Source organism: Carassius carassius, chromosome 32 (genome assembly GCF_963082965.1).
Source record: "Carassius carassius chromosome 32, fCarCar2.1, whole genome shotgun sequence".
NCBI lineage: Eukaryota > Metazoa > Chordata > Actinopteri > Cypriniformes > Cyprinidae > Carassius > Carassius carassius.
Window position 1 is genome coordinate 8,951,685 of NC_081786.1, and position 16,335 is coordinate 8,968,019.

Here is a 16,335-nt window from a genome sequence, read left to right on the forward strand (position 1 = left end):
CCCATAACGCTGATAAATATTTACTCTAGAGCAGTTCTTTTTTTCCCTTGAGTCTTAAGTGAATTTCATAGTTCATAAAACATCACACGGGTTCTTTAATGAGAACTTCCCGCTTCTGCTACAGGGCCCTCGCGAGTCTCAGATTATGTGTGTTAAATTCAAGGCAGAGAAGTGTAAAGCCATCCGCACTGAATCCCACCCATCGACTCACGTTGACTCGTAGTAGTCAAATACAGCGATATTTCGCGGGCAAAATCCAGTCATTCCGCGTTCCCTGTTCAGTCTGAGGATTCATATTCACGTTGGTCACTCTGATGTTTTTGGTTTTAAAGTCACGTAAGTTCCAGAGGTGCTTCATACAACTCTATGCTATCGATATAACCGTAGTCATGGTAGCATCATATTTATTTTTGACAGGAATGAAAACGGGGCTGTGAGGGGTAGAAGTGTTGTGCGTTTAATGGATTGTACTGTTATTTAACAACACCGATTGGCAAAGGGTCTTTCTGAAAAAAAAAGTTTCAACAAACTTTCAAATTTTCTATAGTGCATGACTTTGTAAGCTCACAGTCTCTTTTTTTTTATTCACATAAAATTCAATATGGCGTCTAACCTGACTAAGAGCTATACAATGGAAATGGACAATTTTTGCATGTGAAATCTCATGTGACTGCACGTTTCTAATAAGTGGATGTCCACCTGCTTTTATCTGTCAGACTTCATTATTTGCATTTGCATATGTTACAACATATAATGTTTAATGATGCTACAGAGAAAGAGAAAAAAATAAAGCAAGTTCACTAAATCAGTGGATATGAGTGGAAACCCTCCCTGGGCCATGAATCACGCAGAGGCCCTGGCGTGAGACGCCCGCCACCCACCACTCCTCTGCTGCTCCCAGGCCTCCTTTTTCGAATACGGATCAAATCTGTTAATGCCTGACATTGGCTGTAAACCAGCTGTCCATCAGCGGCCACAGGGCAGATTTGTTATGACTGAAGGGATTCTGGGTAAGGCTGCCAAAAGAGGTCTATCCTTCTCTCGTGGCGCTGTTGCTTTGATTGCATGTTTAACCTAAGATATGTTTTGTGGAAAGTACGGTGCTTGGTGGATATCGTCTGTCAGGGAATTAATTGGGGAAAATAGCAGAACTTGGGGGAGGGAGCACGGACACTATCTCTGCCTCCTGGTGTTTTGTTTCATTGTAGTCATTGACTGTAAATTCACTATTTGTAATTGGCATCAGATGACAATCATCACCGGGCTTCTTTAATCATAGGCTATTTACGGTGCACAGAATACCTGGGTAGTTTGTGTTTCAAAAATGAATGATTTTTTATTAGATGAAGCTGCTTTCATGAATCTTAGATATCACAGTTTGATTTTGTTGTAAAATAGAGCAAGGGGCCTGCATGGGAACCCCTGGGAGCCAGAAGTGGGGTCTGTGGGAAATTTGATGGAATCTTACAAAATGTATATTTAGGGCTGTCATAGAATGTCAACTTTATAAAATGTAACACTTCATGCAATAATACTTTTTGACATATTTAATATTTTTACAGCTGAGTCCACTTTCTAATGATTGGCCATGATCATTAATCATTAATTAAGTTTTGTTGTTGTTGTTGTTTGTTTGTTTGTTTCGTATCAATTTACAGACCTGTTGATTTTTAATTTGCATATATGTTGTCATTGTTTCACCAATATACATGTAAGTTTTGCATCCTGTGTATCCACTAGAGGGCAGCTCGGGACTCCTGTTTAAATGTGTTCATACGTGTTCAAATGTGTTCATAATTATGCTAGGTCTTTCAGATGTGTTGATTGAATGTTTTGAATCTTATCCCACTGAACCTTAAATCAATGGTTTCTTTCATTGAAAAGGTGATACATGATCTGCAATATTAGGTATTTTTTCATTGCACATTTTATTTGTTTTGCAGATCTTGTGGAACTAATCTTCTGGTTTTTAATACCCTCTGCATGTTAGATAACAAATTGCTTTTGATAGATAACATATTGCTTTTCTTGGTTTTATTATAGGACCGTCTCTGGGAAAAGCACACGGGGCTCGAAAAGTTAGCAAACGCTCGCAGAGCAGTTCATTTGTCACGGTAATGTAAATCTGTCATTGTGATTTATTGATAATTCATTTGTTGTGAAAATGCTTTGCTTTAAATCTTTGTTTGCGCTTCATCTATCAGAGTGTCATACATCATTGTGCCTTTGGGTTTTCTGCTAAATTCATGTTTCCTCGTGTTATTTCAAACAGTTCTTGATATACTTGTTTAAATTTCTTGCGGCTTGAAAACTAAAGATAGAAGATTATATATCCCTTGTATTCAAGGCACATATTCTTAAGTTTTATTATATACAGGAATTGTCCTCTGAAACTGCCTTTCTTTTCTGATGTAAAATGATATGCGCGATATGTAATTTTCTAGCCAGAAAGAACAAGTTTAGGAAATCATTTCTTCAATCATTTGTCCTCGATGTGTTCAATATGTTTATACTGTACTGGGACAGACCTCTTTAATATATCCCAAACAGCATGTTTGGTTTTGCCTTATTTTATTTTGTCATGTCGCCGAAAATGACATTTTAAGCCCAAGCTTAGCTTTTCATTTTCAGTCATGATCTATCATCCAGAATCCGAGCTGCCCGTGTTGTTGATACAGCAAATAATTCTGATTTATCTCTTGTAAACGCTGCGAATTCCCCTGTCGTGGACGAGCAGAGCGCTTGAATCATTCCGCCATTAATCCCCAAATTGTTTTATTTACTTTCTGCTCTCACCAACTGGAAGACAAAGGGCGCATTATGAGGTCACAAAACAACGACTTCCCTGTTGGGTCTCAGCAACAGCTTGTCATTTGCGGTGTACTTTGGAGGGAGCGAATTGCCCGAAGGTCGCATAACAACACGCATGCTAATCTGAGCGTCCTTGCAAGTGCATTAGAGGTCTTAAACTATCTGGAGAGTGTCGTAGGCCGTGTGGTCCCGGTGTGCTGCGAACCTGCCCTATGCCTGTTCAGTGTGGACTTGCACTCCTGCCATTCCCCAGGGGCCATTTTGAACCAGGGCCAAAAGTTTTGCAGCGGGTCAAAAGTGTGCACTCCTCCTCCCACTAACCCACAGGCGGGTACCCTGCTCACCCCACACCAGAGGCAGACCCTGCTGGAGGACTGAGGTTAACGCACAACGCTAATCAGCACTGAAGCCAGGGCAGTGCTGTATGATGGGCCCTTCCTGATTTCCCAGCAAACGAGCGCGGTTTCCCAGAGCACAGCCGTGGAAATAAATGTACACACACACATATGCATACATTCTCCATAGATACAGCTCATTCATATTGCTCGTGTTTGTTTGCTTTGGCAGGACGCGTCAGGGAAAACATTATGCCTTGTCTAAAGAGCTGAATCTTAAGGGCCCCAAGAACATAAAAATGTGATCTGAGCCCTGTAAAACTGAAGAAAATTTGGCTTTAGTGTACAATTACCTGGTTTACCTCAGAGAGATAAGAGTCTGCTGCTAGTTGGCGGTCCTGACCTGGGGTCCCCCTTGCTTTTCAGCGGCCGTGTGGTTTCGGTGAGGAGGGACGCTAACCGAATGCAACTGGTAGCTAGCGTGCTGGAATGAATGTGGTGACAGCGCTAGTAATTACCCACAGAATGAAGGGCCGCAATTGCTAAAGCCTATTCAGGTGCTAAGCTCTCTCGAAAAAAAAAAAAATGTGGCGAAGTGTGCTTGTTTCTTTAACTTGTAATTTAAAAAAAACATGATGTTGCATTGTAGGGCTTTTTAGGGTTTTGCAAAGTACAAACCACATACCATCCCACTGAAATATGGTAATGATACAGGAAAATGTTTATGACTGTAAAAATATGTATTATATGTCTTTCTTTCGTTCCTTCCTGTGTTAGGAGGCCATTTTATATGTTTCTCAAAATGCACCACAGAGGATGGCCAACACCCGTTTCTATCTTTAGATGGGGGAATCCACCCAAAGCTGTCACTCATGTGGTCAAATCTCTAAGAAAGAAAGGTATGTGAGAGAGCACGGTCTAATTCAATTAATACCTAAATTTACACAGAATTAAACATTGAGAACATCAGCATTTGTCTCAATGAAATAGTCAACAACAAAAAAATTGATCAAAAAATGTATTGATTTTAATTATATAAGAGGGAAAAACTAGGGGAAACATAAAGCATATGTACAACTGCAAATGCAACATTTCTTAGAAAACAAGCACAAGGCTAAAGATTTATCTATTTCTGGCTGCTTGATTTTTCTTGGACTCCACTTGTGTTTTTCCAAGTGCCGGGAACTATGCATAAAAAGGTCAAAGAAATAATGGTTTGAAAAAAAACTGTGTGTATTAAATTTTTGTAATACTAAATTACAGCCTAAAAAAGGGGAAAATACGAAAAGCAGAGATTAATGGACTCAGTCCTGTGCTTTGTATATCTCACTGGCACTCAGTGAAGAAACACTTTATAAATCACACTAGACATGTGACGGATTATTAGTGCAACATGCTTTGTTTCTTGGTTTGTGTTATTGCCAAATCTTTAAGTACCTGCACTACCCTACTTTAATCTGTTTTAAAAAGCCACCGAAGATGTTTAATAGTATTATTTTTTCAGTGTGGTTTTATAATGGCGTGCTGTTGTAAAAAAATTAATTAATTAATTTTAAAAAAAGATGAAGAAGAAGAGAGGAGAAAAAATTTGAGACTGAATGTACACAGAGAGGCAGACTATGATTTAAAATCACTCCACTAACTATTTACTGTGAAGGAATAACAAATTGTTAAGAAACTACCAATGTCTTCGATGGCTGGAGTGTTTAGTAAAAAACATCTCACTTAATCAGCTTCATGTCTGGAAAAACATGCTGGCCTGAGTCAATATACATACAGACTGGGTATGGATATTTATTTTTGATGATAAATAGCCCAGATGCATAAGCACATAAACACAAATAAATATTCGGCTCACACTGTTGCCCTTCAAGACTCGGGATCTGTGTTTCATCAAGAGAAAATTTTTAATATAAACAAAAAAAGAGTGCTCTTATAGGCAAGACACTGGCATGTTGCCAGCCTCACAAATCATATTTAAGTAGCTTAAAAGAGACTAAGCTGAAATTGTTCATTTAAATATGTATGCAGTATACCTGTCCATTCCTCACACACAGGAAAACACGCACATCTGTATTTGTAGTTTTCATTTAATTCCTCTTGCACACCCTCATGTGGATAGATGTTATGGCCCATTAGCAGAGAGAGAGCACAGAAACTGAAATGCTTGTCCAGTTAATGATTTTTGACTTCTCTTATTTCATGGAAAACATTTTAGCTTGTTTTCGGGTCAGAAAATGCATTTTGATAGTGCCAATAATTATAATAGGAATAATTAATATTGTTATATATTATTTAGTGCTGTCAAATTAATTACATCCAAATATATATGTGTGTACGGTATATATTTAATATGTATATTTAAAGACACACATACATCATATATTTAGAAAATATTTACATGCATATATATTCACATAAATTGTATAATAATAAAAAATATATTTAATATATAAACGTATTTTTTTTAAATATACATGCATGTGTGTGTATGTATATATACATAAATATACATAGTACACTTACGTAAACGTATTAATTTTGGATGCAATTAATCGTTTGAGAGCATTAACATTATTACTACTAATACTACTACTATTATTATCATTAAAACATAAAAAGGCACTGAAAAGGTTTTTGTTTTTTTTTTTTTTTTGCTAACAAATAAAAGTGACTTTGGGGGAAAAAGATATCTCGACATTAAACTGTAAAAAGCAAGTGCCACTGGACAGAAGTGTGAGACATAAGGTAAAATAATGGACCCTGATCCCGCCACTTGGCTTAAATTAAAAATCATCTATTTACAAATGGCAGACATAGGTCATCGTAAACATTTTATCAACTTATCACACTGCCACAGTTGTAATTCCGGTTTGTTTCAGTTGCCTTCGGTGTGATTAAATGGCTCTAAGAAAAAGTAAGGAAAAAATATGGTGTGTGTGTGTGTGTGTGTGTGTGTATACAGGCGTACACAGTGGAAGTGTGAGCATATTGACAACACTACATGCGTCAAAATGTCGTGAAACAATGTTACTTTTAATCATTTGTATTTAGAACATAAAACAAACTATTATGCTAGCTTAATTCAATTAACCACATTTTATTATAGGCTAATAATTATCGTTGAACACCAGGAACAATAACAATAGATAATATGGCCAATGGTGTCATTATTTATTTTCTCAGAGATGTCGGGTTTGATATAGCCTAGCTATTTTAATTTTCAACATTTTTTTTCGGCAGTTATAAATAAGGATAGACGTAGCTTAAGTAGCTTATTTAAATATCAAAAAGGGAAATTCTTTCAAAATAAAAAAGTGGTTCTGCTTGGTTAATTAAAAAGACATACACCATTAAATACTATTCTTGTGAAACCTCTGATGATTATTAAATCAGCATGGCCTGGTGTGACTTAATATTATATAAAATCTTAAATTTAATAGAAGAGATAAAAAGAGATATCCTCTGGCATTTTCATGTGAAGCTAAATTTTCTAATAAAAGTGCCATACATTATTTACCTAATGGTAAATTATAGAAAGACTATATAGAATAGGCCTAAATAGACAATTAGCTCGAACTACTGTCTTGAGTTCACAAATTATGACATAAATGCCCACATACTGTGAAAATGTAATTACGGTATTTTATACTACACAACTAAATTACAACGTTCCTCGGTTCAGCAAATGCTGATAACCCTGGAATTCTAAGAGGAATCGATGAATAGAAATGCTCATACATAATGTTTGCAGTATTTTAAATAAATACAAAAAAATCGAACATTTTAGATATTACTTTAATATTTGCTTATGTTCTTTTTTTCAGGCGGCATAAAACGGTTGTTTAATCAATGTCAAAATGTATCGTCCTGCCATCGTACATGTCTTCAGTTACAGCCCACTCCAGAACACCTTATCTAGATATATATCTTAATACGACAAGACTTCAAAAATGTTTTCTGTAAATATCAGTTAATATTACTATGGCCAGAATCCACGTTACTTTGTGTACATTTAAATTAATATAAATAACAATATCATTGTTAAAGGTAACATTTACTATACATCTGTGCAACAGCATGACAACACATTTTCACTCCTACTCACATGGTACTTTACAATATGTACATAAAAGTCCGAATCATAGGCTATTTGTGCAAGATTTTCCCGTCTCATATTCTATTTATCAGCTGTCAGAGTCCACGTCACTTTTGCCCTCCTCGATTTTCTCTGTGGTTGTTTTCGTGGATTTGTTCCATTTCTGCGAGTTTTCTGATTCCTCTGATGACGACCTTTTCTGTCTTCTCCATTTTGCTCGTCTGTTTTTGAACCAAACCTAAGCGAAGAAAATTGAAACTGCTTAATTTCAAGGATATGAAATGGGAAAAACACGGCACGTGAAAGGTCGAGTTGATTTAATGCAGTGTGCTAATTTCTCATTTACTTTTAGGTTGTTAGAATTAACTGTCAGTAATTTTCTGTTCAGGGTTCGTCTCACGCAGCCCAAATTGTAATTTGGCAAACGCCACCGTGACCTACTTGTCAAATAGACATCACACTTAACGATTTTGTAATATGTAGTCTACATCTAAAAATAAAGTGATAAATAATGACAGTGCCAAAATTGATTTGATGGAAGATGGAACTGTTGCTATCGTCACCTCCAATGGAACATGACTTCTAAGCGCATTAAGTGTAACTTTTGTAGCTGCATGCTAAAAGGTTTTTCGTGTTGCCTATATTTATTTATAGGCAACTTATTTATATGTATAACTTGTCACAATTTTCTGAAATTTCTACTATTAGTCAAAGTCATTTATTTTTAAGAAATGCATCACAAAGTTATGGATTTTTTTTTTTACGGTATTGTATCTTCCTAAAATACCATTTAAAAATAAACTGTGTGGCCTTCGATAAATAATTTGTTCACCAAAAAAAATGGAATGAAATGTCCACATACAAACGTCTTGGGCTACCCTAAATAATTAACATCGTAATGGCAATGGCACTTTGAAATTATAAGCAGCTTAAAAAAATAATTAGGCCTATAGGTTGAGTAGGCCTACACGTATTGCATTATTACTTTAAACTTTAACCATCCTTTAGTAAATATAAAATAACGTGAACTCTGTCATTTACAGTGTGAACTATAAATTGATTTCACTCACCTCTACTTTCTCTTCGCGTAGGTGCACCTTTCGTGCCAGCTGCTCTCGTGTGCCAACATCAGGGTATTTGGTTTCTTGGAAAAGGTTCTCCAGTGCCTCCAGTTGCTCGTCGGTGAAAATGGTTCGGTGTCGTCTCTTGCGCCGGCAGTGTAACTGGTTGAGTAGCTGTAGTTCGGTTCTGGATAACGTGCCCACGTTCATGTACGACATCATCTGATGTGGGACTGGAGAAATAAGTACTGAACCGGCGCTGTCGTAACCTGAAAATCAAATCATTGTATTTGAATGCACTGCACACATACTTCAAATTTAACGGACTCGTATAAAACGGTATTTGTATTATTAATATTCCTTTTTTTATTCTGAGAAGCCAGTGGCTCTAAATATCTTCAAAGATTCTGCTTATCAATAACTATTTTGGGGTGTGTTGAGTTATGTGATGTTATTAAATTAAGTTTTTCTTTTCTTATTTTGGAAAGTAGGCATAAATATACATTATATGTTCGTCCGATTATTGTGCTTGTTTGACGCCTTTCTAATAAACCAAAAAATATAACTCTTCTTTAACTTCAAAATGACATCAGACTGTAAAACCCATTTTGGTTGTAACTGGAATCTTTGTTTTTAAGTTGTGCTCCCAAAAAATAAAAAATATATAAAAAATGGCACGAAATTCACTATGCAGTTTACTGAAACATTAATCACAATAATCAGTATATGCAATTACAAATATATATACCATACAAATAAATAAATAAAAGTAACATAGGCCTACCTGTAGGAATACACGGGCATTGTTGCGAGCCGAGAGTTGGTATTGCGCCACAGCAAGCTGGTCCAGTCGGCCCCTGGACATGAAGTTGTCCGTAGTAGTAGTTGTTGTAGCCTATCCTGGTTCCATTTACCGACTGTAAGTTAGGAGCTGGAGGTCCGGTGTGTGAATACAGTCCATTAAAATCGCCGGCTGCTGTGTACAAGGATTCCGTCAAGTTGGAGAACACAACCGGAGCATTCCGATGGAGCAGAACCGAGTCCTTGCAGCTGGGTCTCCCTGCCAAGATACTGTCGATACTAAACATCCCAGCGGGCATCACAAGCGAAAATATGTTTGAGACTTTGTGCCAACAGTAGGCTACGTAAATATTCTTGTAGTCCTTTTAAAAATCACAGGTTTCCCTCATAGTCGCAAAAAAAAGCGAATTCTCAGAGCTTTTTTTTCCTTTGGAAAGAGTGACCGAGCGCAACAGATTCAGTGACTCGTTTGTGGCTGAGCTGAACCTCCTGCTCAGCTTTATACCCCGCTGACGTCATTGAAGGATTTGTGAATGACTTCTCCAATAAGAGATTGGCTGGGTTTAGGGTTAGCGCACAATGGCGTGAAAACCGCCGATCTGTGTATTGAGGATTAATTTGATTAAGTTATTTGCTGACTTTTGAAACAAATAATTTAGTTCCAGTCTGCGTTTTTAAAGAGCTGTCCGCATGAGTCAATAAGATTAATCCTGTCAACAAAGTTAATTATTATTTGGTTGTAAATTGATTGGTATTTTTTTCTCTTTTTAAAGGAAAATAGGGCTTTTTACGTATAATACCCTATAGCTGTAAAGTAGCCTTTATGCGTAAAATGCGTCTGTGTGGATGAGTGGAACAACGACTTCATCGCTTCTCCAAACTCGAATTTTGAGTTCAAGCAGGTGAGCTTCGTTCTTATTTAGATTTTTTTAGATGTAGCCTAACAATTCGCCCTCAAATCACCAGTCACTTCTATCAAACCATTTTTTAATCTCTAAAACCGGGAGGTGTTGTAACACAGAGTCCGCTAAACCAATTCGTGACCGATTAGAAGTTATCGAAGGGGAAATCATCCGTCCACCACCCTCCTGAGGTGACAGAAGTAGTCGTAAGTCTCTGTGTGAATATATAAATTATTTGCAGGAAAAAATAAGAGAGTATAGCCTAATTTGTTTATAATATATGTGCTGTCTAGTTGTCTGCTTTATAATTTGATATCATGTTAAGATAGCCTGTCTAAAAAATACACCGAGCTTTTTATCTGGGCTATGTTCAAATCTTAAAACATCTTGTGTGAACGGAGAGTGTAACACTTTCTAATATATTTACCGGACTCACAAATATATATATACAAAATTGTACAAAAAGGTAGTGTATTAGGCAATATTTGGCAACTGTGAGAATGACTATAACACACTGTCACACTCTGTTATTATATAGTCAAATACTTCAATTAATTTATGTTTTCTATATGTTAATCTTTTGAATTTAATTGTTCTAAATTTACAATTTAAAGCGACAATGTGACTGCCTCAATAGAAAAGGAAAACAATAAACGTCTGTGTTTATATGTTGTACTCGAAATTAAATTACACAGTTTATTGAAACGATTTCTGAACTACATCTATTTGTAGCAGATGAAAATAACGGTATTAGGCCTAGCCTATATCAAAGTTTGAGTCACGTAATTCAAAACCACGCTGAAACAAAATATTAGGCCACTACACTCCCTGACGCCTCGTCTATATATTTTCCTATTTTTTTCTCTTTCAAATGAGGCACTAAATAACATGGTGCAAAGCCCCTGAACTGATGTCCACAGATCCCGCTGCATTATCAAGGACTATGCTATATCTTAAATTGCTTAATAGTGCATGTTATTTGCAGAACGGTCGGTCTGACACGACGCTCGCGCTCTGTCCGCGGGAGATAATGCTGAGCAGATTAGCGTGTTTACACCATCACGAGCGGATTCCCGGTAGGGAGGAAATCGCGCGTGTTAACTTACAACACCTCCAATAAGCACGCGCTCAAAGAACATATGACCCTCGCTGTGATAAGATAACGACCATTAGCGGCCCTATTCTCCAGCTCTAAAACATACTTATTGCAATTACATTCCTTGATCAAATGAAATTTGCATGAAGGAAGATGCTGCTTGGTGACATTGGCTATTCAATTTACCACCAATATCGCACATTTTGTAATGTTTGAATGTTTATTGGAAAACAGGAGGATATTCAGGCAGTGAAGTCGTGGCATGGCACGGCTGATTATTTCTAAACTATGAATAACGCAGTCATATTGTCTGTAGCCTACTCATTGTACCCAAAGTGTATAAACAAATCGATTTAGAGTTATGGAATTGCAACCTCCAGTAATGATAAACTATAACCATATAATGATTGACCAGAACAAAAATGTATCAAGTTATACTCGCTCATGAACCTGCCACAGACCAGTGGTTCTTAATCAGGGGCCCTGGACCCACTAGGGGGCCTCAGCAAACTTTTAATGGTAAGTATAGGCTATTTGATTTATTTCAGTGTATATAATAGGCCTGTTGATATATGCTTTAAATTTGTTATAGCATATTTAAATATTTTATTTAACCTATTTTGAACACTCAAAAAAAAAAACTAAACCACTGAACATCCAAACATATTTCTTATTTAATTGTTCCATCACCATTTAAATCGGAATCACGGGAATTAACCCATCGACACTACTGTTTTGTGTTATTGAAAAAAAAAAGATTTAAAACAAGCTGCTTTAGCAGAAGGACGAGTAAAAACAATCATTGCCTGCATGCAGTGGACTTTGGATATGGGAGTCAAAAAGATTCGCGACGCAAATGACACGAAAAAAGGGCTGTCAATAGTCAAAACTTATCACAGGAATTAATGCGTAAAGGAAGGACCATTAACGCGTGGAAGTTTACCTTATTAAGAGCGGTGATTACTTTTCAATAGGTGCCTTTTGTTTAAATAATTGCATGTTTATCGCATGATTAAAACGGGAACAAAGTACTTAAAACTAAACCTAAGCGGAGAATATTTTAACTCTGCATTGTTTGAAATCGACTTAAAAAGGGTGCATAATTATGATGTTTAGTTCTACATAAAAACATGCGTGTCTAGGTGCAGGTGTACAAAACGTGCACAAATTAGCATTTGTTTTTTGGGAGCAGTTTTACTTTTCTTTAATACTAAAAGTGCATTACACCATTTCCCTTCTAGCATAATTTTGACACTGATTGGCCCTTAGCCCTTAGATATGTAAACACTTTAGCCTATTATGACTGAATGAAAGGATACTTGCATTTTCGGCTCTGCTCTCTAGGCACTCTGTAATTCAAAAAAAAGGCATCTATCATTATTATTTCCTCTTTTTGTACATGTATCTCAACTTTCAAAAGGCACTGAAAGGAGGTAGTAAAAAGGATTGAAAAAATGAGATGGCCATTTGAAATTAAAAGCCGTGAAAGAGGTGTGAAGCCACCACTTACATTCTGAATAGCTGACATCAATCACAGGGAGTAAATGGTGGCTCTGTAGACAGGCCTCTTCAATAGAGGGTCCGCACACGGGCATCTTCACGGCACAACATATATTTCAGGGCCTTGATCTCTAAAATCTATCATAATGCAGCAAATCAAAAGGGACTTTGTAATATAACTAGCATAAACAAACCTCAGAGACGAGACAGGCTGTCAGAACCTCCAGATCGCCTCAAGCACAATTCTCGATTTCATTTTTTTTACATGTCATCATGTCTCAGAGAGAAAATATCTGGATGAATGAATGTCAAGATAGACAGGTAGATAGATATATGTGGACCTCCATAAAACACCCAAGCGGTGTGTATGTGTGTTGAATTTGGAGTGCTAGACAGAGCCAAAGCCGCAAACAGTGCCAGACAGCACTGTGTGTGTGTGTGTGTGTGTGTGTATATGTTTATTTCCTGTGTATTTCAGCAAAGAGGGAAAGGGGAACCTGGCACTGGATTAAAAGGGGTTCTTTGCATTTAATCTTTCATTCCATACTGGTGCCGGGCGAGAAATCCATATTTATTGTTCATGTCATGGCTGTCATATGGCGGGTGCCTGTTTTACAGTATGTCTTTTGTAGGACCCCCTGAGCTGAGTTCTACAGTGCTGAAACACAGGCATCCACTGGCGCAATAGTTCAACAGCTGCCTTGAGCCTCTGACAGTTGACCAGAGCCATGCAGTGACTTAGAAACATAAAGCCTGTCATAAAGATCAGAAAACACTCTTTATCATTCACTCTAAAACTTTGGTATGCTTACTGCTGCTTATGATATTTCTTAATTAAATGTGAATATTTTGGGAGTGAAACAAGTGTTTAGTGTCATGTCTGAGACAGTAACAGGACACTATTTCTATACTAAATTTCAACTAGATTTTTCATTTTGTTTCCCCCAGTATGTTCAGTTAACACTATACAATATAGAAGTTCTCTCAAAAAAAGTCTTATATATATATATATATATATATATATATATATATATATATATATATATATATATATATATATATATATATATATATATATATATATATAATTATTTTTTTTATTTTTTTTTACAGTTTAGCTACATAATTTGATCAGTTATTTATTTATTTATTTATTTTTGCATTTTGTTTATATATTTGTTAATAAAAAAACTGTATTCATTTTAGGACTGCATGGAATTGTTAATTGAAGCAATTATCCTCACAATCTACACTAACAGCTCACACATATAAATTTTATTTTGGAAATATCTGATTATTTAATTGAGTGCTTTTAATAATTACATTTAGTAGGCAAATGCATACAGAAAAAATGACAGAACAAAGCTAAAAAATAAAATAAAATAAAAAGTAGCGTAATAAATCTAAAGAACCTTTCTATCATTAAAGATAAATATTTGAATAATCAGTCATTTGTGACTGAGTCAAAATAATTTCATTTTTGAAATTCAGTTTTTGAAATATCTCTACTGCCCATTTGTCTCTCTGTTAATTTCTAACATTTTACACAATTTTCAAAAGAATTTATGCCGAGAACCTGTCATTGTGCATAAAAGAACCTCTGTCTATAGACGGCCTTATTAATCATTATTTCTAGTGTGAAACTATCAGCCAGTCTCAGTAATTACTGATTAAAAGCAGCTGGTGCTCTGGCTGTACCGCTCTGAGACAGGAGCGTATGCAACGGCCTGTTATCTAACCAAGCGTTAAGATGAGAATCAGGGACACATTTACACATCTTAGAATCAAACGTCCCTCTCTGCGCTCTCTCTCCTGTCAGAGAGCCATTGTGAAGAGCTACTTTACCCATGCAGGAATCACAAGAATTTCAAATGGGCGCTGAAAGACGTGACAGAATCATAATGGAACCTAGAATCAATCCATCTAAACATCAGACCAGCGAGTGACACAAATGAATTGAATGCAGCATATTAGTACGTTAACTCAGGCTTCTTAATGTCCCGTGACACTTTAATTTCTTTTAATTTTTCCTGACTCAAAGACAGGTTAAAGCCTCTAAGTGGTATTTACTCCTATAGGTTGGTACTTGTGATTCGAGTTGTGACTTGCTTTTGCAGGTTTTGCTGTTTATATAAAATAGAACTTTTCTTAGGTGTTGGTGCCATTAACATGACTCTAAAGGCTGGACAATACCATGGACAGCAACAAAGAGGCGCCTCTGAAATGCTTACCATTAGAGGGCACAGGTGTGCAAAGAACACTTCAACCACAGATGCCACAGATCTTTTCTTCTGTGAATGCGTCATTTCATGTAAAACATAGGCTAAGTGAGTTGTGTTTTCATGCCACATGAACACAATGAGGATAGATGATTGACAGCCAAAATATTGAAGAAAGCCTTTGCAATGCTGCTAAATAACAAATACACAGTGCATGCAAATGAAGGCCTCCTTAATAAAACAAATCATTTATCATGGGGTTTCTACTTCCGGACGATGAGGGAAAAGAAGAGAGGCAGTAAAACAGAACCATATTGTCTGGATCTGGGAGGTATTATGGGAGAGCACCTGGACTCACGACGGCAACTTAGAGTAGAAACTTAATCTCGGAGCTTTACCTCAGCCTGCTACTGCTGGTGGTCTCCATTAATCCATTACAGGTGCCAAAGACCCTGCCCTGGCTGATACTACCAGAGATTTGTTTGTCATTCCTCCCTTTTGTCCCCCTTTAATTTGAAATATTTTCTGTAAATTACTTTCCATTCTTTGCATTTACATATACAAATCCTCTTTGATATGTGTACTCTCACAAAAAGATTGTCTTCATAGTGCGCTTAATAAAAATGTATTTTCTTCCAGAAATGTCTGAATTGAATCATCTAAATAGGCTAAATCCTACCTCAACATCCTTGTAAAATGTTAAGATAACGACAGTCATTTGTGAGGCTATAGTGAATTACGATACCTTGCACAAGAATGGCTCCGTTTCATTTGGCTTTGGAAGTGCGGGGTGAATTACACAGTGCTGCCATTGTGATTTACAAATAAGTGAATGTGCCAGCTAATAATCTTTAATATCCACCGATGACAGAATGGAATTAGCTGCATACTTTCTCCCAAACATTCAATTTTCTTCCTCCTCATTGTGTAAACTAGGCCCTAATCCCGTCTTTATGCAGTGGGGTATTAACCCTATTGAGGCATCAGTGTATTGGCCTCTGGACCCTGGGGCGCAAAGCGCGCGCTCACCAGGGCTCAACGCACCTTTTGTTAGAGTGCGAGATGCGTCATGCCAGGTTATTCAGGAGCCTGAGAATCAAATACAGTATTACAGTTAAGCTAACCAATAATTACTCTCATTAGCCGTAACTGGAGCGCGCAGCAGACGGATTTACTAATAAAGCTTCACTAATGCTATGTAGGCTCAGGAAATATATTATAAACAAAATTCAATAATCATTGGAAATACATATTAATGCGGCCCTCCGACCCTCAAACTGTCAGCGTTTTGCCCCGGAGGAGAGCTGTTGAATTTATTTCCCCCTTCCTCGCTGCGGTCATTTCCCACATTTCCATTCAGTGAACTGAGTGTTTGTCCGCTGCGCAGCTTCAGGGTAAGATTCAATGCCTCAGTAGCTACAAATAAAAAGTTTTGTTGCTCTGTCCATTTGTTTAAAAGGTCATCGGATTCGCCCAGTCACTGACACGGCCATTATTCAGTTGAACCGTGC

General features: G+C 36.9%; 1 protein-coding gene and 1 long non-coding RNA gene across 4 annotated transcripts; one reads left to right on the top strand and one right to left on the bottom strand.

Moving 5' to 3' along the window:
* Positions 1-291: 291 nt before the first annotated feature.
* On the top strand, positions 292-8,464 carry LOC132113189 (uncharacterized). Of its 3 annotated transcripts, none has more exons than XR_009425107.1 (4): positions 292-336; positions 2,044-2,114; positions 3,924-4,045; positions 8,337-8,464. It is a non-coding gene; the product is annotated as an uncharacterized LOC132113189 (long non-coding RNA). The 3 variants fall into 3 exon arrangements; XR_009425108.1 differs by lacking the exon at positions 292-336 and adding an exon at positions 793-1,010; XR_009425106.1 differs by lacking the exon at positions 292-336 and adding an exon at positions 1,780-1,908.
* gsc (goosecoid) lies at positions 6,927-9,589 on the bottom strand. The gene is made up of 3 exons (XM_059521008.1): positions 9,091-9,589; positions 8,316-8,575; positions 6,927-7,483 (listed from the first exon to the last, which is right to left on the bottom strand). Exons 1-3 carry the CDS (start codon positions 9,404-9,406, stop codon positions 7,334-7,336), a joined length of 726 nt encoding a protein of 241 aa, XP_059376991.1. The 5' UTR covers positions 9,407-9,589; the 3' UTR covers positions 6,927-7,333.
* Positions 9,590-16,335: the final 6,746 nt, after the last annotated feature.

Excerpts from the sequence above, each read along its gene's own strand:
- gsc (XM_059521008.1), bottom strand. The coding sequence starts at position 9,406 with ATGCCCGCTGGGATGTTTAGTATCGACAGTATCTTGGCAGGGAGACCC. Across the intron at positions 8,576-9,090 it reads ATGCCCGTGTATTCCTACAG|GTTACGACAGCGCCGGTTCA; the intron begins GTAGGCCTATGT and ends TTTGATTTTCAG. Across the intron at positions 7,484-8,315 it reads TACGCGAAGAGAAAGTAGAG|GTTTGGTTCAAAAACAGACG; the intron begins GTGAGTGAAATC and ends TTCTTCGCTTAG.